General features: G+C 21.3%; 4 protein-coding genes across 4 annotated transcripts; 3 read left to right on the top strand and 1 right to left on the bottom strand.

Moving 5' to 3' along the window:
- The first annotated feature begins 1167 nt into the window (after positions 1-1167).
- LOC127288829 (serine protease inhibitor 3/4-like) lies at positions 1168-8103 on the top strand. The gene is made up of 7 exons (XM_051316491.1): positions 1168-1171; positions 2370-2968; positions 3807-3989; positions 4192-4402; positions 4699-5096; positions 5598-5742; positions 8084-8103. The coding sequence occupies exons 1-7, from the start codon at positions 1168-1170 to the stop codon at positions 8101-8103; spliced, it is 1560 nt and encodes a 519-aa protein (XP_051172448.1).
- Positions 8104-8956: 853 nt separating this feature from the next.
- On the top strand, positions 8957-10764 carry LOC127288846 (serine protease inhibitor 3-like). The gene is made up of 3 exons (XM_051316531.1): positions 8957-9151; positions 10224-10360; positions 10606-10764. Exons 1-3 carry the CDS (start codon positions 9097-9099, stop codon positions 10636-10638), a joined length of 225 nt encoding a protein of 74 aa, XP_051172488.1. The 5' UTR covers positions 8957-9096; the 3' UTR covers positions 10639-10764.
- A 268-nt stretch (positions 10765-11032) lies between these two features.
- Positions 11033-13386, bottom strand: LOC127288819 (MIT domain-containing protein 1-like). Its single transcript, XM_051316481.1, has 4 exons — positions 13247-13386; positions 12237-12475; positions 11760-11962; positions 11033-11521 (listed from the first exon to the last, which is right to left on the bottom strand). Exons 1-4 carry the CDS (start codon positions 13365-13367, stop codon positions 11359-11361), a joined length of 726 nt encoding a protein of 241 aa, XP_051172438.1. The 5' UTR covers positions 13368-13386; the 3' UTR covers positions 11033-11358.
- Positions 13387-13536: 150 nt separating this feature from the next.
- LOC127288817 (uncharacterized) lies at positions 13537-21599 on the top strand. Its single transcript, XM_051316480.1, has 9 exons — positions 13537-13654; positions 13987-14010; positions 16649-16829; positions 17212-17275; positions 17369-17469; positions 19322-19547; positions 19685-19845; positions 20389-20556; positions 21318-21599. Exons 3-9 carry the CDS (start codon positions 16657-16659, stop codon positions 21415-21417), a joined length of 993 nt encoding a protein of 330 aa, XP_051172437.1. The 5' UTR covers positions 13537-13654; positions 13987-14010; positions 16649-16656; the 3' UTR covers positions 21418-21599.
- The last annotated feature ends 321 nt before the right edge of the window (positions 21600-21920 follow it).

Here is a 21920-nt window from a genome sequence, read left to right as displayed (position 1 = left end):
TTTGAAAATAACACTCACACTTATGGCAAAATAGATGAGGGCCACCGTAGGGGCCCGCATGGATCGCCCTCATGATCGATTAGCAAAATTTTCTAAGTCCAAAAATCAAATATTTTTTTATCAACAAAAAATGAATGTTTCCAATGATTCAAAACAACGAAAAACGCGTTTTTAATAAAAATATATTTACACTTTTTTGAAAATTCGCCTGAGATGATTCATGATAATAATCATAAAGCATATAATTAATTATATTTTATAAATTGCATTTGATTGGAAAATATAATTTAATATCTTAACTTTAACTAAATGATGTTAAGCACTTTTCTTTGTTAGGTATTTTTCAAGTTTAAATAGCATCAAGAAGTTAGCATTCGTTTTGAAGTAGCGTGCGTAGCGTAGTTGGTAAAGCGTTAGACTCATAGTCCGTAGGTCGTAGGTTCGATTCCCCCCATGCGTTAGATTTATTTATTTCTCAGGTTTGCGTTTAATCATTAATTCTATGTATGAATTAATTGAAAAATGAAAATATCGGTTAATAGTATGCATAAATTACATATTTTTTAATTTTTTAATTAATTAATTTATTATTACTTTTAATTATATCCGACAGTTAATTAATTAGAACGTTAATTAATAAATTCAATTTGAGTAAGAATTTAATTTAAAATTGAATAATTATTAAATAAATATGTTATTTATTCATAACTTAAGCTTATTTATTATCAATTAACTTTTATTATTAATATTATTGATTAAAAAACATTATGGCAAACTTGAGGGCAAGATGAGGGCAAACGTGAGGGCCCATAAGGGCGCCCGTAGGGGCACCCTCATGGATCGCCCATGCGGGCGCCCTCATCGATGAGCATGTCGTTTCCATGAGGGGCCCCTATGGATCATCCATATGCGCCCCTCATGGCATGAGGGCGATCCATAAGGGCCCCCGCTGGGGGCCCACATCACTTTTCCACACGGGAGAATATAAAGAAAAAGGAAATTGTTGCCTATATATTTAAAAATGAATTTATGTAAGTATTATATGAAAATTTATTAAATATTTTTATTGCATAACATTTTTTGAGTATTTTTTTGCAATATACAATGTAATATACGAAGTGTGTGAATTTTTGAATAAAATATAAAATTTGATTTTCACATAACAAAATGCGTAATTTTTATACTTGTCCTAATCTGTATTTTTGCTTAAATTCTTATTTGATCTTTTTAATTATTTTCTCTAACTCTCATTTTTGAACTAAATGTAACATTTAGTAATCTACAAATTTAAATCACTTAATCTTTATTTAACTTAATTTCCATTTGTACTAATTTTTATGTAACCTAATTCTTATTTGACCCAATTTCCTATAACATACGACAAAATTTTGACCTATTACTTCAGTACCAAGAACCAGACTATATATAATTTTTCGAAGCAATTTAGACGTACTGAATCCCTATCTGACCTCAGAATTGATTCAACTCGTTAGGTTGGAAGAAAAAGAATTAGACGAGGAATTAGGTTTCATAAAAATGAGGTCAAATAAAAAATAGGTTATATAAAAATTAGTCGAAATAGGAATTAGGTTAAATAAAGATATATACTTAAAAATTTTGTATAAGTTAAATGCTTATAGTCGAAAAGTGAAAATTAGACAAAATAATGAAAAAGATGAAATAAAAATTTGGTTCATTCGCCTTTTTAAATTTTTTAACTTAAAAAATATAATAATTAAAATTTTTCATTTGGTTTTTTCCAGTATTATTTTTTCGCCTTTGTTCGATTATAAATCCGAATGCAACAGTAGAGGAAACAAATAAAATTCCTTGTCTAAATGAATCTAATATTCTTAATGAAGAATATAATTATCTGCCTGCAGAATCTAATTATCATCCTGATAAATTTAATTCTCTTAATGAAAAATATAATTCACCTAAAGAAGATTATAATTCACTTAGTGCAAAATATAATTATTTTAAAAAAAATTATAATTCACCCAATGAAGAATATAATTTTTTCACTGAAGAATCAAATTCTTTTACTGATGAAACTAATTCTGTTAATGAATATTATAATTATCTGACTGATGCATCTAATTCTCATATCGATGAATCATATTCTTTTACTAATGATGAATCTAATACTTTTAATGAAGAATATAATTTTCCTAAAGAAGATTATAATACTCTTAGTGAAGAATATAATTATCTGAGAAAAAAAAATAATTCTTTTAATGATGAATATAATTTTCCTAAAGAAAATTGTAATTTTCTTACTAATGAATGTAATTCTTTCACTGATGAATTTAACTCTCATGAAGAAAATTATAATTTTGGGAATAAAGAATATGATTCTCCTACTAAAGAACCAAATTCTCCAAATAAAGAATCAGATTTTCCTACTATAAAATCTGATTCTCCTACTAAAGAACCAAATTCCCCTATTAAAGAATCAGATTTTCCTACTATAAAATCTGATTCTCCTACTAAAGAACCAAATTCTCCTAACAAAAAATCTGATTCTCCTACTAAAGAACCAAATTCTCCTGACAAAAAATCTGATTCTCCTACTAAAGAACCAAATTCTCCTATTAAAGAATCAGATTTTCCTACTATAAAATCTGATTCTCCTACTAAAGAACCAAATTCTCCTATTAAAGAATCTGATTTTCCTACTATAAAATCTGATTCTTCTACTAAAGAACCAAATTCTCCTAACAAAAAATCTGATTCTCCTACTAAAGAACCAAATTCTCCTATTAAAGAATCTGATTCTCCTACTAAAGAACCAAATTCCCCTACTAAAGAATCTGATTCCCCTACTAAAAAATCAGATTCTCTTACTAAAGAACCAAATTCTCCTACTAAAGAATCTGATGCTCCCACTGAAGAATCTAATTGTCTAACTGAAAAATCAAATTTTCTCAATGAGACTGCCGAAAAGTTTAGTGCTCATTTGTACATGGTGAGTATGAAAATATTAAATTTTTAGGCGCATGAATTTTCTCCAAATTTCAAATAACTTAACATTTAATTGACCTGAATCGCGAATTGGCCTAAAAGCCATAAGGACTAACAATTACTTTGGCCTAATCTGTATAGGACCTAATTCTTATTTGGCCTAATCTTCATTTAATCTAATCATCTTTTGTACTAATCGTCATTTGACCTAATATCTTAAAATAACCTAATTCTGATTTAACATAATATTTATCTGTCCTAAATCCTAAATCTTATGGTAAATGGTGTTTAGTCCAAGTAATAATCAGGTCAGATAAAAATGAAGCAGATAAATATTATGTTAAATCAGAATTAAGTTATTTTAAGATTAGGCCAAATGAAAATTAGGACAAATGACGATTAGTACAAATGAGGATTAGATTGAATGATGATTAGACTAAATAAGAATTAGGTCATATGCAGATTAGGCCAAGTAATAGTTAGTCCATATGAGTTTTATGCCAATTTAATTTAGGTCAGTTGAGTGTTAGGCCATTTGAAATTTGGAGAAAATTTATGCGCCTCTTAAATTTCTAATAATAACACAGTCTTGTATAAACCTCAAACTTGCGGCAAGCTTGCTGCGCAATATTGCCAACCTTGCACGGCAAACTTGCCGCAAGCATACTACAAGCTTCAAATGTCCCACTTGAGCTAAGCTTGCATGATAAGCTTATCGAAAGATTGCACAATAAGATTATCGCAAGATTGCTCAGTAAGCTTGTAGCAAGGTTGGTGCAAGGTTGCCAAATAAATTAATAAATAATTATGGAAAAGAATTAATTTTTTTTTTATTCATATAGAATCTTTCAAGAAATGAAATTAACAACGTTATCATTTCTCCAGCTGGTATAGAACACGTCTTATATTTACTTGCATCTTCTTCTTGGAGTCAAGTAGCAAAGGAATTAAAAACTTCTCTTGGAATAATGCACCCAAGATTTAATCGTCGAAATCAATTTAAAGACTTCATTGATAATTTAAACGTATGTAAATAAATTAATAAATTAATTAATTAATTAATTAATTCCACAATAGCTAAATTGCATTGTCTCGTCCTTAAAAATCGTCTTCATGACAATACGATTTACCTATTGTGGAAGAAGCTTAAGATTAATTAAAAATGTAAAAATATTCCAACTACAAATAGGAAAAAGTTTGTAAATTTCTTTCTTTCTTATTTTTTAGGTTGATAATAATGGAATACTTAAAGTTTTAACAGGATTTTTTATCAACGAAAATACAAAAGTGAAATATGAATTTAGATTATTCGCGGAAAGATTTTTCGGATCAAAAGTTGAAAATCTTGATTTCTTTAATAAATCCAGAGCAGCGGGATCAATAAATTCTTGGATTAAAGAAAACACGAATAATAACATTGATAATGTTATAAATTACGGTTAGTGTTACTGTTTTTTACAAAAAAAAACTAAATACATATTTTTTATCAATAAATACAATAAGGAATAATAATATCTTATTAAAATTACATCCAGAAAAATGATATATATTTGTCTCAGAGCTAAAATTTTTTATTTATTTTTTTTTTTATTTGAAACAAATAAAAAGCTATTGTTATTGTCTCAAATATTTGTAAATAAAATATATTTTTTTTTGGTTTCTTAGTGTAATTATTATTTATAGTTGGATAAAAAAAGAAAATTAATAAAAATTATTTTTTTACATTCATTTCAGAAAATCTTGATAATTCCACTAGTATGATTATTACTAATGTTGTCTTATTCCAAGGTCAATGGAAATCAAAGTTTCCTATTGAAAAAACAGTTAACAAGAATTTTTTTACAAATAACGAAATATTGTCCGTTCCAATGATGACTATGGAGAGTGTTTTTAATTTTGGAAAACTTTCAAAATTAGAAGCTTCATTTATTGAACTTCCTTTTGTCGATGAACGATTTTCAATGCTTATCGTTGTTCCTGATAAAATAAATGGTCTTAATGATTTGGAAAATAATTTACAAAAATTAAGTCTCAAACAACTTAAAAAATATGGAAATGAAACTTATATTAGTTTAACATTGCCTAAATTTAAAGTTGAAACTACAACAAGTATGAAAAAAGTATTAAGAGAGGTGAGTATTATTAAATAGTTGACTATATGTAGAATTTAGAAAAATTAACATTGGATTCGTAATCAGCGACCCAAAAAAAACCCCCGATTAACAAGTTTTAAACAAATTTAATTAAATTTTTAAAATTTATCCGACATTTTGAATTTTGTAAAATTGCAAAATATTTGATTTAATAGATTTTTTTTTAAATTATATCAATGCAATTCATTTGCTTAATTTAGAGATAACTACACCCAGAGAAATATTTTATTTGAACTAAATATAATATATTTGAGTTAAATAAATATATGTTTGTCTCACAGCTTACTAGCCTATTTATTTATTGGCGTAAATAAAATTTTTTATTTAAATCAAATAAAAGTTTATTTTAATTAAATAAATATTTATTAGGCTGTGAGACAAATATATCATTTCTCTGGGTGTAAATTTTCATTAACTCAAAGAAAATTTTTTCCCAATGTAATGAAAATAATAAAATTAGCATTTTATTTTCCATTGCAGATGGGTATAAAAACAATGTTTTTGAAATCTGAAATCGATTATTTCAATCGTATTTCTGAAACTAAAATTCATGTAAGTGATTTTGTGCAGAAAACTTACTTTGAAGTAAATGAAGAAGGCACCGTAACATCTAATGTCACTAATGGTAATGCGCTTTTTTTAGTATTATTTAATTCTCCCTTATTAATTTTATATTCTATTGAAGTTATATCTTAACTGATACTCTGAAAAAAAATTTATTTCATTCAAATAATTTACTTTACTAATATCAAATATTTACTTGAATCGAATAATTTTTATTTGAACCAATAATTTTTGTATTTTGAAACAAAATTAGTTTTAAATACAGAAATTATTGGTTTTATTTTACTCGAAATAATAATTATTTAATACAAATAAATATTTATTTGATGATAAGTCAAGTAATCGATTATTTGAATTGAATTTTTTTCAGTATAGGTAAATTTATTTTATGATAAAAAGGCATATTATTTTAATTGGAATATTTTATTGTAGGTTTTTCTTCCGAAACTTTAGTTAATGAGCTGCCTTCCCAACTTGTAGTTAATCGTCCTTTCCATTACAAAATAATTAAAAAAGGAATTAATAATAGCGACGGTGCGGTTTTACTTGCTGGCAATGTGAAAAAGATTAAATAAAATTTATTTAATTTTATTTTATAAATAAATATATTTTATTTACTTATTTTATTTTTATGAGCATTTTTGTAAAAAAAACTATTACAAAATATTTAAATTTTTTTACAAGAAACCTTGAAACCATTGTAAACATAAAAAATTACTTGTTACTTGTTACTTGTTAAATATCAAATTAGTCGTTAATAAACAAACTCGACAATTAAGAAAGCTCAAAAAAATTCATCATCGGAAAATTAAAAACAAAAAATAATATTTGAATAATTCAAATTAAATTTATAAATATTCAAATAAATGAAAATAAAAAAAATGAATAAAAATTGAATAAGGTAAAGTTAAAAAATAATTGAATAAATTAAAAAATATTTCAATTATTAATTAAATGTTATTAAAAATATATTTATAACAAAAATTGAATATTAAAATAATAAGAAAAACATAATATAATATTGTTGAAAATTGTTATGTATAAAATTAATTAAAAATAATAATTCTATTATATCAGAGAAATTAGGAATTGTGTAATTTTTAAAAAATATCATTGTTGTAGGTAGAATAAAAAAATACATATATATGTATTTTTTATCATAATAATTACTCTCATATAATCGCTTTCGGTAAGTAAGCAATTTTTGTTACCCTTAACGCAGAGAAAATTTTCTTTCTGTAAATTGGGCTTCATCGTTTCTCGAATTGGAATCACGTCATATTTTCAACATTCCTTTTTTTTATTTAATATTGACAAAATCACTTGACAAACAGTATTTTTTACCTTCATTAGTATTATCACATTTAATTGCTTTTTAGTGCACTGTACAGCTTAATTTTCTCTATTTTCACGCTTAAAAAGTTTTACGAATTGGATCTATACACCCAGAAAAAAAAGATTTCTTTGATCAATTTTTCATTGATAAAAAGAAAATTTATTTGTTTCAAACAAATTGACTTCATTTCAAAGAAATTTTTTATTTAATTCAAATAAATGTTTCTTTGACCCTATATAAATGTTACAATTTCTTTGATTTAATGCGCACAAATTTCTTTGAAGCAAAGAAATTTTCTTTGAAACTAAGAAGCTTTTTTTGTTTCAAAGAAAATTTTATTTTGAATAAAAGAAAACAAGTCAAAGAAATAGGTTTTTTTAAATCAAAAAAATATTTTTTCTGCGTGTACAATTTCCGAATTCAGAAATCGATCCTATTCGTCAATTTTGCTTTTCTCGAATTCAAAAAACACCAGCGGATCCAGTTCGAAAACCGCTATCGTACAATTCTTTCTTTTTTACAGGGCTGTTAATAATTTTTTAAAGGAATTTTAATATATAAATAATAATATACTAATATAATATAATTATACTGAATTTTTTTTTAGGTTAGAAATGGTAATTTAAAAAATGGTTTTAATAAAGTTTTTAAATTAACTTGAAAACCATGTAAAATTATAATAATCTTACTTTTTAAGGTTATGTTTTTTCCCCTTTGTAAAATTATAATTTTATAATTGACTTATTTTCAATTTTCTGATACAAAAATAAATTATTTGTGTATAAAATCGAAGCACAGAAATTTTTTTTCTACTTATTGGGAAATGAATTTTCATAAAATAATTTATAATGCTGTATTATTGGTATAGATTTTCACACAACTTCCCAATTTCCAATAAATTTTTTTTTGTTTTTATAAATTTTTTTGATTTCTAAAACCGAATTTACTAATAACATTACAGTAACTTTGTTGCCAAATTGTAACACTACAATTATAGCTAGATGTCAAATTTTAATATTTCGAAATTAATATTTTACAAATTAAAAACTATCTTGTACCATAATAGCTCCTGGTGTACCAGAATAGCCCCAGTTTCTGGTTGTATGTTTCCTAGCTAGGAGATTTCGTTGCCAACCAATAAAAAATGAACATCACTAAAAAACATTGCAAAAAAAAAAACGATTTTGACGATCGGTAAAAAGGTTTTCTCAAATATCTTAATGACGATTGGTCCAAATTAAAAAGGTGCGAAAATTCAAATGTGATAAAAAAGATCTTGATAAAATTAATTAATATATTAATTTAATTAATTAATTTTATAATTAATATAATAAAATAATAATAATAACTATTATTAATAAATATAATAAAAAGTATATTCAAGTCGTGGAAATTATGATAAAAAGCATAATTTTCATAATAAGAAATTCTATAAACATTAGAAAAACTTTCAAAAACAAAAAATTCGATATCATTTAAAATATTATATTTGTCCTGAATTTAAAAGGTTATAGGTATAAATTTCACCGGTGAAATTCCCCATCTGTATAGCAACTTTACGTAGAATTTTTTTTTTTTATCAATTAATCTTTTTTTTCAAGAAGCATTCAAAATTCAGAGTAGAGAAGGTTTTAAAGCCAGTAAAATTTCGCAATAATTTATTGTTGCAATTGTATGTCACATTGATAAAAAAAAAAACTCATTATATATTTTGATAAATTTCATTAAATATATTTTAATAATATTTTATTTCACGAAAAAAATTATCCATTTTTTTATAAAATAAAAATTTTTTTGTTTTATAAAAATTATTGTCATTATAATGTAAACTTTTACTATTCCTGTATACTCAACTGATAAAACTGCAAGATAAAACGCACTTAGTATGTTTTCTCCAAATCGAGAGATTTTCATTTCAAGGAAGAAATAAAAAAACAAACTTTTTTTTTCTGCATATAAATAGGACTTGAAGTTTACAAAGAATATTCATTTACCTCCATAACGACAAATTGAAAATAAAGTGTCTCTTTTTTAAAAACAAATTATTTTTTTGTACACTTTTCAACAGTTTTAATAATAATGAAATTTTTGGCTCTTTTTGTTTTCGTTGTTTTTGCATTGGCACTTGTCACTGGTAAATTATTTTAATTATTTAATTTTTATAAATAAATATATATATAAAACAAATAAAAAATATTATTAAAAATAACAGAGTTTTTAAAAACAGTAAATATTTGCGCTTTTTGTCCGTAAATCTTTAAATAAATAAATTATGTATATAATTTTGTAAATAATTTTTATAATTAAAATTTGAATATTATTAAAATAAATTATAATATTTATGAGACGCGTGAATATGTTTCAAAAATAATTAGTTAGAATTTTCATTTTATGGAATTTCATTTATCTTAATTATTTTTGAGCCAAATTAGTATTTTGCAGAATTTTCATCAAAACGATTTTCTATATTACAGAATTTTTATATAACCGAAAAATTCACTTCACACAATTTTTATTTGTTCGAATTTTTATTTTCTCGAATTTTCATTTAACAGAATAGGCATTTTAAAGTATTTTTTATTGTGTAGAATTTAATTGAATAGAATTTTCATTTTATTCTTTCAGATGAATTTTCATTTTTTTTTGAATTTGCAATTTCGGACAAATGAAAATTCTATCAATTAGAAATACTGTTAAATGATTTTTCGGTTAAGTAAAAATTCTGTAGTATGAAAAATCGGTTAATAAGGAAATTATATCAAATAATAATTCAAAAAAATGAAAATTCATCTGAAAGAATAAAATGAAAATTCTACCCAATAAAAAATACTTTAAAATGCCTATTGTGTTAAATGAAAATTCGAAAAAATAAAAATTCTGACAAATAAAAATTCTAACAAATAAAAATTGTGTGAAGTGAATTTTTCGGTTATATAAAAATTCTGTAATATAGAAAATCGTTTTAATGCAACTTCTGTAAAATACTAATTCGAACAAATAAAAATTCGGCTCAAAAATAATTATGAGAAATGAAATTCTATAAAATGAAAATTTTAACTAATGATTTTTAGAACATATAATTCATATTTTATTTAAGTTATTTTTATTTAATTAAATTATTTATATGTAAATAAATAATTAATAATGAACAAATAAATTATTTATTTGTATATAAATAAATAATAATAAACAATTAAATTATTTAGCGTCTGGTTGTGGGATGAGATGCAAACCAGGTTCAAGATTTAAGCAAGATTGCAATGAATGCGTTTGCTCAGATGATGGTATGACAGCAATGTGCACACTAATGGCCTGTCCACCTTTAGGAAACAATCGACAGCGTGTATGTATAACACATTTATATTGTAATATTATTTAATTTACAATTAATTTCCAAAAAAAAATTTTAAATTATAAAATTATAAAATTAAAAAAATTTATTTCATTCAAAAATAATCGCCTCTACTTTTACAGAATTATTTAAAATAATATTAAATAAAAATATTGGTATTAAAATATTATTAAAATGAATTTAAATATTAAATAAATATTAGTATGTGATTATTATTAATATTATTATTTTTTTAGCCATTTTATCAAAGCAAAATTGGAAAATTGTAAAACCTTACAATAAATACACAAATGGAGAAAAATAAAATTTAATATTACTATAAAAAATTTAATGCAAAATTTGGTGAGATATATACAACTGCGTCGACGAAATTGGAAATATAATTAGACAATATTATATTATAATTAAAAAATTCTCTTATTATTTGAAAAAATGTCAAAATAATTTGTATAATGAAAAAAAAATAAAATTTGCCAATGATATTAATTTTCTATTTTTATATTTATATAAAAAAGTGAAAAAAATTAAATTATTATTATAAATTATAAAATTAATAATATTGTGAATTTAACAATAAATTCATTGGTCATATTTTAGAATAAAAATCGTTTTTATTAATTTTTTTTTTAATACAAAATATTTACATTCTGCATCTATATAGGCGCAAGATACATATTCAAACCAATGATTGTTGTCATTATAATTATAAAAAAATATATAATTAGAAATACAAGTATGTATTTACTTTTTGAAAAAGTTATAATATCTAAAAATCATTTTATTTTTAAAAGAAAACAATTTAATTTTTTCTAATAAAAAAAAAAATACGCTTTTTTTGTAGTTTTGAAAATAAAATCAAATTTTCCTGCTGAATACTTATTGGAGTTATTACATATAAATAATAATAATATTAATTATTTATTATTAAAATTATTAATAATATTTATTAATAGTAATAATAATAATAATAATTATTATTATTATTATTATTAATTGACTGAGTCTTGTAGGTGACTTTGATGATAAATATCAACGATTGTTTCGAGGCAAGATCTAAGTTCAAGATCACAAGCTCCCAATGAGAATTTTCCATCGGGAGCTTTAAAATAATCTAGACCTCTACCTATTTTAATAACCCAACCGTTGCTCAATCTAAAATAAAAATTTTTTTTAAAAATTAAGATATTTTATTTATGTGATTAAAAAATGAATAAACATTTTTTTAGGACTGTTTTTTATACTTAACAAATTAATTTTTTTTTAATTCCATTTTATTTTTATGCAAAAAAAAAAAATTAGAATTTTCTCTTTTGCTAAGTCATTTTAAAATATTGAAAATAAAATATATTTTAATTTTGAATATTGAAATTAAAAAATAAATTTTTCTTACGTAATTCTTCGATCGTGTAATGTCTCCGAATAGTCTATTAGCAAATTTATAGATCGCTTTAATAAACTTTTTCCCAATTCATCCAATCTTGCAAATTGATTTTTCACATCTTCCGTTGAATCTCTTGTTGTAATTAAATTTATTTTCGTGAGTGAATGACATTTTTGTACGGCCAATTCGCAAAATCTTACTAAATTCTGACACTAAATATTTAAAATTATTATTATTATTATTATTATAAATATTAAATATTTTTTCCTCCATTATTTTGTATTATAAATAGAGTTTTTTTCGATTATTGGAAGTGAAAAATGAAACACATAATCGAAAAAAACTCAATTTATAATATTATTATTATAATTTTTTTACTATTATATAAATTGAATAAAAGAGTAAAAAAAAATATTTTCAATGATTTTATATGAAAGTTGAATAAATTATGAAAAATAATTTTTTTTTTCTTTTTTTTATATTTACCTGATGAAAAGATCGAATATATGGATCTTCAATTTGAATTTGAGTGACACTAGCATCTAAAAATCTACCAAAAACTGAACCATAACCATAACCTGATGATCCATTTTCAATTTTTATTTGCTCTCGATATTTTCCACGTGATTTTCTATCTTCAATTAATGATTTTATTCTTTCTGCTCTGTCCATATATTGTGAGGCTCTTCCTTGAAAATGTTTTTTCTTCGTTTGATCTGTTGTCTCTATATAAAATTTATTTATGTATTTTAATTATTTTGTAATATTTTTTTTATTTTTTTTTTTATTTTAATTAATTATAATATATTTTTTCAATTTTTATTTATGTTTTATATATTTTATTTTAATTTATTTTAATTTATTTATAATATATAAAATTTATGATTTCAATATCTAAAATTATTTTTCATAATAAAATTCTTATTTCACTTTTTGGTACTAAAAATAAAAAAGATATAGACTTTTTTTTTCTTAATATTAGTCCCAAAAAGCGCCATTAATATTAGAATTTTATTATTAAATTATTTAAACAGTGACGCGAATTTTAACTGTTAATCAATTTTTAATTAAAAATTATTTATTTTACAAAAATTAAAATTACTTTGAAATTTTTTTTTTATTATCTCTATTTTTTATTTCTATTAATTTAATTAGTTTTTTTTTATTTTTATTTGTTTTTTAAAATAAATAAATGAAAATAAAATAAAAATATTTTAAGTAAATAATAATTCAACATTAATTATTATTACTTTTAATAATTCTAGAACAGACATATATATATATATATATATATATATATATATATATATATATATATATATTATTCTTTTTTTATTTTATTTATTTATTTAAAGATACAAATTTAAAAAAAAAAATTTTTCATCCAATGTTTGAGAACAAAATTTAAATATTTCAAAAATTGAAAAATTATTCCCTTATTTTATTGCCTAGTGAACGTAAAAAAAAGAATATTCTCAAATTGAGTATATTAATACCTTTGATTGAATTTACAAGAATTTCCAATCCCTCTTGATAAAGTACCAAAGCCATTGTATACTGTTCTTTTTTATCCATTTCAACTGCACGTTGTAAAATGTTTGCCGCTGCATTTTCCATTATTACAAATAAAAGCAATAATAATATTTCATTCACAATATTTATAAAAAATCCAAAAAACAATTTTCAAAAATTATTGATGATAATGTAAATTTCAAAAAAAAGGATAAACCGCGCTTTATTTTAACAATCACGCATGCGCATTTATAATTGCACGAGAAAAACAAAACTTAACCTAAAAATGAATGTCACTTGTTATGTGTGTCGTTTTTGTCACTTCAAAATTGTGTTGTTTACAAATAAATTAATTCCAATTGTTAAATTTTATTCTACCAATAATAATAATAGTAAATAGTGCAAATAGTTGATTTATTTTTGGAAAATTTAATTTTTCATGTAATATCCAATCGTGTTAAAATTGTTTTTTTTCTTTTCTTTAATGAAAAAATATAGAGATTTTACGAACTATTTCTCACAGATGACTTGTCTCGAACGTCATCATCGCGCGTTTGCAGCGCGAAAACTAAAATTCATCTTTTAAAATAAGAAACAAATTTACCGAAAACCTTATCTTTATATCTAGAAAAAATCGATCTACAAACGAAACAATGACAAATAGTAGTAATTAATATATTTTTGTTAAATAATTTTATTTATCAAAATTTCTATTTATTTACAGATTATTTTTTTTAAATACACATAGGTGAGTAAACAAAATTATAAGTAATTTTTAGGTTATGTTAAATGTTATATATAAAAGTTTATTGTATTTTCAATTATATGTAAATAATAAAAATATTTTATTAGATAAAAATAATAAAATAAAAAATGTAAAAAAGTTATTAAAAAATTATTTGTTAAAATTAAGTAAAAAAAACTGATTTAATTTTTTTTTCGAACTGTTTGTATTTAATATCACTGTAGAATTTAACAATAATGAAATTGGTTTTATTAATTTAAACTAAAATTAATTAATACAGGCCTCGGATTATAAGACTTTTTTTTTACTTTTTCCAATTTTTTTTCAAAAAATACTTTTATTTAACTTATTTTAATAAAATGAGACTTTTTCGACTTTTTTGTTAACATTTAAAAACAAAAATTTAAATAAAATACGTTTTTTTAGTATACAATGCAAATCTTCTGATTTTTTTTATTTCAATTATTTAACAAATTTTTAACTAAAATTCTTCACTAAATTAATTATTTTTAATAATTTTAATGAAATTCTTCACAAATTCAAATTATCTTAAAAACTATTTTTCAATTAAAATTATTATGAAATTTAATAATTGTTTATAATTAAAAAAAAAATTAGCAAATAAAATTACCAAAAAATTTTTAATTCAAAATCACTTGAAATTTAATTATTTGCAAAAATGTCAATTACTTTTAATGATTATTATAATATTCTTCGAAAATTCAATTATCTGAAAGCATTTTTCAAATTAAAAACTTGTGGAATTCAATTTTTTTATGTGATTTCTAATAAATTCTTCATCAACAGAAATCACTAAAAAATTTCTTTTATTATAATTATTGTCTGAAATTTAACACAATATTTTGAAATTCAATTATTTTTAAAAATTTCAATTTAATAACTTCTATAATTTAATTATTTCCAAAAATTTTCCATCTCAAATTTTTTAAAATTTAATAATTTCAACTGAAATTCAATTTTTTTTTATGATTTGTATACTATTCTTTGAAAATTCAACTATCTGAAACCATTTTTCACTTAAAAAGTTTTCCAATTATTGTATTTTTGCCTGCAATTTCTAAAAAAAAAAAATAAATAAATAAATAAAAAAATTCTAAAAAAAATTATCAAAAATTTTAAAATAAAAATCACTTAAAATTCAATTAATTTCAAAAATTTTAATTCTAAATCAATTAAAATTCAATTATTTTCCAAAATTTCAATTTAAAATCAATTAAAATTCAATTATTTAAAAAAATTTCAATTTAAAATCAACCAAAATTCAATCATTGTCCAAAATTTTAATTGATATTCAATTATTTTATTTATTTAATACATTATTTATTTGTTTATTTATTTTAATATATTTAATATTTAATTATTTAATTTATTAAATATTTTCAAAATTTTCAATTTAATTATCAGTTAAATTCAATTTTTTTCAAAAATGTAACTTCAAAATCAATTAAAATTCAATTATTTTTAAAAATCTCAATTTAAAATCAACCAAAATTCAATTATTCTTCAAAATTTCAATTGAAATTCAACTATTTTATTTATTTATTTAATACTTTAATATTTTTAATATTTAATTATTTAATTTATTTAATATTTTCAAAATTTTTAATTTAAATATCAATTAAATTCAATTTTTTTCAAAAGTTTAATTTAAAATCAATTAAAATTAAAATTCAATTATTTTTGGATATTTCAATTTAAAAGCTTCTAAAATTTTCCAAGAAATGTTTTTTTAAATTTAATAATTTCAACTGAAATATAATTATTTTTAATGATTTTTATAATATTCTTCGAAAATTCAACCATTTGAAACCATTTTTCATTTAAAAAGTTTTCAAATTATTGTATTTTTGTCTGCAATTTCTAATAAATTTTTTAGTTAAATCATCAAAAATTTTAAATTAAAAATCACTTGAAGTTCAATTAATTTGAAAAATCTAAATTATAAATCTTTCGAAAATTCAATTACTTTTAAAAAATGTTATCTAAAATTATTTGATGAATTATTTCAGTTCTATAAAATTTAATTATTGTCTGAAAATGAACAAAATCCTTTGAAATTCATTTATTTCTAAAAATTTCAACATTAACTCTTTCAAAATTATTATTTAAAAATAAAAAATTTTATTTAAAAATCTGTAAAACTTGATTAAGTATTGCCTGAAATTTTTTTTGATCAACAAAACTAAAAATTATGACAAAATTTTTAATTCGAATAAATTGATTAAATCAGAATTGAAAAAATTATAAAAATGGAACTTTAAGAATTTTTTTTAGAAATTTGTCCAACTTAAATAAAATTTTGAAAATTTGCCTCATAATTTGTTCGATTCCGAAATAATTGGAAATAAATTTTCTTGATAATATTTTTATAGAATTATTTTCATTACAGAATTAATAAAATGAATTTAATATCTAATGACATTAGTTATTTAAAGTAAAAAATTCATTAACCAATTAAATTTTGTTAAAATAAAAAAAATCGATTTTTTGGAATATAAATCGACTTTTTTTGTGCCTTAAAGTCGATCCGAGGCCTGTTTTTGAGAAATAAAATAAAAATTCTCTCTAAAAAAAAATTAATTTTTATCACACTCAAAAGTTGTTAATTTTTGTTCTACAGTGATAAAAATGAAGCCAAGTAAAACCACTTTAACAGGAACTCATTGGGGTGAATTGCCTGTTCGTGAACTTCATAATCAAGAAGTAATAACTCCCGATATTATTGAAAATATTTGGCGGCAAGTTTTAGAAGCAAACGCTGACAATTCAGTTGACAATAAAGAGGAAAAAGATTATGTTCTGTGAGTATATCAATTTATTTAGACAAATGAAAAGGCATTTAAAAAATACTGACAATATTCTTGTAAATAAAAATTCCAAACAATTTAAAGATTCCATGAAATAGTTAAATTAGAATAAAATTGTTTGAAATGAAAATTTTATTAATTAAAAATTCAATTAAATAAAAGTATCAAAAAACATTTCTTAAAATAAAACAGAAAAAAATGAAATGAATTTTTTTTTTGTAAATAAAAATATAATATTTAATGTTTTATAATTAATTAATAACAAATAATAAATTAGAATAAAATTTAAAATAAAAGAATTTGAAAAATTTGAAGTTCTTTTTAATTTTTTTTTTTACATGTAATTAAAATTGAAATTTTTTTTTTATTCCTCCAGTATGCCATTGGGAAATATTCATGTATTAAATACAATTAATTATCATCAACAAATGAGGTCAATGGTAAGAATTAAAAATATATTTCATTTCCTTATTTTGTTTATAAATTTAACATTATTTCTGTTTTTAATGAATTTTTTTTGCAATTTATTTTAGGACGATGGTGAAATTTTAAAAAATATAACATGTATCGAAGATGAATCACCTCCAATGGAATCAAAAAATCTTTTTGGATTTTTAAATCCTCGACCAAGAAGGTAAGATTTAATGACGAAATTAGTTATGTAGAATTTTTTTTAATAATTTCTAAAAAGGTCAATAATTTTGTAATATTATATAATAATAAAATGTCCTAAAATTGTTCTAACTTGAAGTTGGCCTTTTTTGATTTCACGTGTTTTTTTGAATAGTAATCTTATGACGTGTCAAATTTTGACAATTCTTTTTCTCATTTTTGCCAAAGTTGTATAATTGTGTTTCGAAATTTCGAAATAAGTTTCTTTAAAATTCCAAATTCGAAAATTCAATTCACGAAGCTGAAGTACACAACGTTTACCAACGAAATTTTTTTTAAAGTTGTATATTGATTCAAAAATTCTATACAAATACAAAAAATTTATAATGAGAAAAAAAATGCGCCAGGAAATTTCGTACAAGATAGTAATATGAAAAAAATTTATTTTTAAAAATTAATTTTTAAGGTACCAGGGGCCAACGAATACCTATTAAATATTAATTATAAAAACACAGGCCTCGAATCAACTTAAAGACACAAAAAGTCGTTTTAGTCGATTTATATTCCAAAAAAAGTGGATTTGTTTTTTATTTTAACAAAAATATTTTACAGATTTTTAAATAAAAATTTTTTTTTAATAATAATCCTTTTCGAAGGGTTAAAGTTGAAATTTTTAGAAATAATTAAATTTCAAAAGATTTCAATTTCAAATTTAATTTTCAAACAAATTATTAAATTTTACAGAACTAAAAATAATTTATCAAACAATTTTTGGAAAACATTTTTTAAATTTAATTGAATTTTCAAAGATTTAAAATTGAGATTTTTGAAATTAATTGAAACTTTAAATGTTTTGTAATTAAAATTTTAGATGATTTCACTAAAAATTTATTAGAAAATGCGGACAAAATACAATAATTTGAAAATCATTTTTAATTGAAAAATGGTTTCAGATAGTTGAAATTTCAAAGAATATTATTAAAATAGTTAAAAATAATTGAATTTCCTTAGAGTTATAATTGAAATTATTAAATTTCAAAAAAAAAATTTTCGATGGAAAATTTTAGAAATAATTAAATTTTAGAGGCTTTTAAATTCAAATTATTGAAAATTTAATTAATTTTGAATTCAAATTTTTGAGAATAATGAAATTTTATTTGATTTTAAATTTGGAAAATAATTGAATTTCAGTTCATTTTGAATTGAAAATTTTGGAAAATAATTGAATTTTAATTGAAATTTTGGATAACAATTTAATTTAAGTTCATTTTTGAATTAATTTAATTTAGTGAAGAATCATTTTAGTTCAAAATTTGTTAAATAATTGTATTGAGGAAGATCTGAAGAAGATCTACATTTTATACTAAAAAATGTATTTTATTTACATTTTTTTCAAATTTAAAAAAAATATCGCATTTTATTAAAATAAGTCGATAAAAGTCGTATTTTTGAAAAAAGTCGGAAAAAGTCGTATAATCCGAGGCCTGTGAACATTTAATTTTCATTATTATCATTTAATATGTAATAATATTCTAATAGATTAAATTATTATTGATAATATTAATCTTTAATTTCTTTATAACAAACAATTAAATACTCAATTTGGCGCGCTTGCGCGCGTTTAATTTTGCTATTATACCATAAAAAGTTTCAATAACAAGAAATTTCTTTTGTTAGAAAATATTAAAAATATAAAAATTTTAAACTAAATTTAGGAAAGGAATATTTTTAAAAAATATTTTTTGTATTTTGCAATTTTAATAACTTTATAATAATAGTAAAATAATTTATTATTTAATATCTAATTATTGAAATTGATCGTTTTATGAAATGAAAATAAATTTTGTAAATAATTAATTCTCTTTTGAATACAGGTGTTTTGTGAATAATTTCAAAAAAAATTATCCAACAATAGAGCTGAGACCGGAAACTGCTCGTAGTTTATTGAAGCATTCGGTTATTGTTCTATTGGCTCATATTGGTTATGCAAAATCATCAGACGTTGCTGTTGAAACACTAACTGATGTTGCTGATTATTTTCTCACGAGAATATGTCGCCTATTGAAACTTGCCTCTGAACAAGACGATTATGGATTTCCGGTAACTTCTTTTTTTTTCTTTTCTTTTCGCACTATTTTAATATAGAATTTTGTTTTTCGAAAATTTTTTGATTCATATTTTTTTCAAAGTTCTAATTAAAAAAATTATTAATAATTTCTTAATAATTTTTGTTTTAGGATGCAATGGAGAGAGTACTCGTTGAATCGGGAATTGGTGGTGTCGAAGGAATACACAGTTATTATCAAAATACAATTTTAGGCTTCGAGCAACATGTTAAGAAAAAAGTTGAACGAGCTATGGAGAAACAAATATCGGAACTTAATGCTAACAATACAAAGTGAGTTATTTTCATTTATTTATTTTAATATTCTATACTTGAAAGTTTTTTCAGTTGAGACAAATTGGTCTTAACAAAAAAAACTCTTTAAAAAAATTTAAACTCTTATTCTAGTTAATTTTGTTCATAATATGCAAGAAGTTATTTTATTTTTTCAAAAAATTAATTTTTCAGCTAATTTATACTGGAAAAATTGTTTTAAAAAAATAATGATTAGGACTCGAATTAAAAAAAAAACATTTTTCAGCTCAAAAATTCTAAATAATTCAAATTTAAATTCAAAAAACGATTTTTTAACCCAAAACATTCGAAAATTATTATTTTTCAAAAAAAAAAAAATTTTTGTGCTAGAACAGCACAAAAAAAACAATTATAATATTTACGATTTTTAAATTCAAAAAATATTCAAAAATTATTATTATTATTATTATTATTATTATTATTATTATTACTATTGTAATGTTTTTAGTATTACTAAAGTGGAGGAAAAAAATGAATATTTTGAATAAATAATGAAAATTAATTTTTTCAAATTGTTTACAGAATGGAATTAGATGAAATTGCAAGTAGATTTCAATTTCAAGAATTGGATGAATTTGGTAATATTAGCGATCGGGAAGTGCCAACGCTTCAACTTCTTGATCCTGACATGGGATTTCCTCCAAGTCTCGATGCAGGATTTCAAATGCTGCACAGTCTCGAGCAAGACGAGTAAGTTTTTTTTTTTTAACGACCTATATATATATATATATATATATATATATTTAAATAAAAATCATGAAAAATATTTTATAACAATCAAGAGATTCCGTTAGCAAATTTATTTGCAATTCATTTATTTCAATTTAATTATTTTTTTTCAGACAAATTTTCATTTTACGAAATTAGCATTTGACAGAATTTCTTTATATGCGAATTTTTACTTTAAAAAAATTTTATTTGGCAGAATCTTTATTTTCTAGTCATTTAATTTATAAAATTTTTTTATTTAAGATAATTTTAATTTACCCAATTTTCTCGCATTCAATTGAATTTTATCTGATTTGAATTTTTAAATTGAGAGAAATTCGATTTCAACGAATTTTAATTTGTACAAATTTTCATATTTGTCCGAAATTACAAATGACCGAACAAACAATCGAAAGAAAGATTTTCTCGGCGCAATTTTTAAAATTGACCAATCACGATTTTTGATGATAATTTCTAATTGGTCAATTTCAAAACTTGCGCTAAAAAAATCTTTCTGTTTGATTTTTTGTTCGGTCATTTGTAATTTCGAACAAATGAAAATTCAACGTCTTATTAAATTCAAATTTTTAATTCGAAAATTGGAAATTCGTTTAAAAAATAATTATTTCTAATAGAAAATACTTTAAAATAAAATTAAAAGTTAAAAATTTTACAAAATAAATTTAATTAGATGTAGATTTTATTATACAATTTAAAAAAAAAAACAAATTTATCTTTCGCAGGTTAAATAGTTTGGAAATTGAAGACGAAGAAGTGAGTGTCAGTGACTCTCCAGCGTCTCATCGACGTCCCGATTTCATTGCTGAGAAAAGGAAGTCTTAATTATATAAGAAATAAATTTACAAAAAAATTTTTTTTAAATACAATTTTTAAATTATATATATATATATATTTTATAATTGTCACGTTCTTTTTTTTTACGGATTTTTTTTTTTTAAAGAAAAATTGATTTCAAGACTACTTGTACATATATTTATATTTTTAAAATACATAATAATAAGAAATTTACATGTCTTGATTTTTGTATGAACAGAATTTATATTACAAAAATAAAAAATATTCAAAGAGTGTGAGAATATAAAATCCTCTTTGTATATTTTCACTTCTATCATATAAACGGGTAAGTATTTTTTATTGACATTTATTGTTTATTATTATTTATTTTTATAATTTTTATAATCTCTAATTACTAATTTTAGATTCTGAGGACAGATTTTCAAAATTCAAAATATCGGACAATTTTTAGAAAATCAAATTAATTTCTTTGAAATTTTTTAGAATTACTGATTAAAAATCTGAAAATAGATTTTACAAATTCAAAATTT

Source organism: Leptopilina boulardi, unplaced genomic scaffold (genome assembly GCF_019393585.1).
Source record: "Leptopilina boulardi isolate dan_hultmark-lab unplaced genomic scaffold, ZJU_Lbou_2.1 LbouV2_396, whole genome shotgun sequence".
Lineage (NCBI taxonomy): Eukaryota > Metazoa > Arthropoda > Insecta > Hymenoptera > Figitidae > Leptopilina > Leptopilina boulardi.
This window is presented reverse-complemented; position numbering and strand designations above follow the sequence as displayed.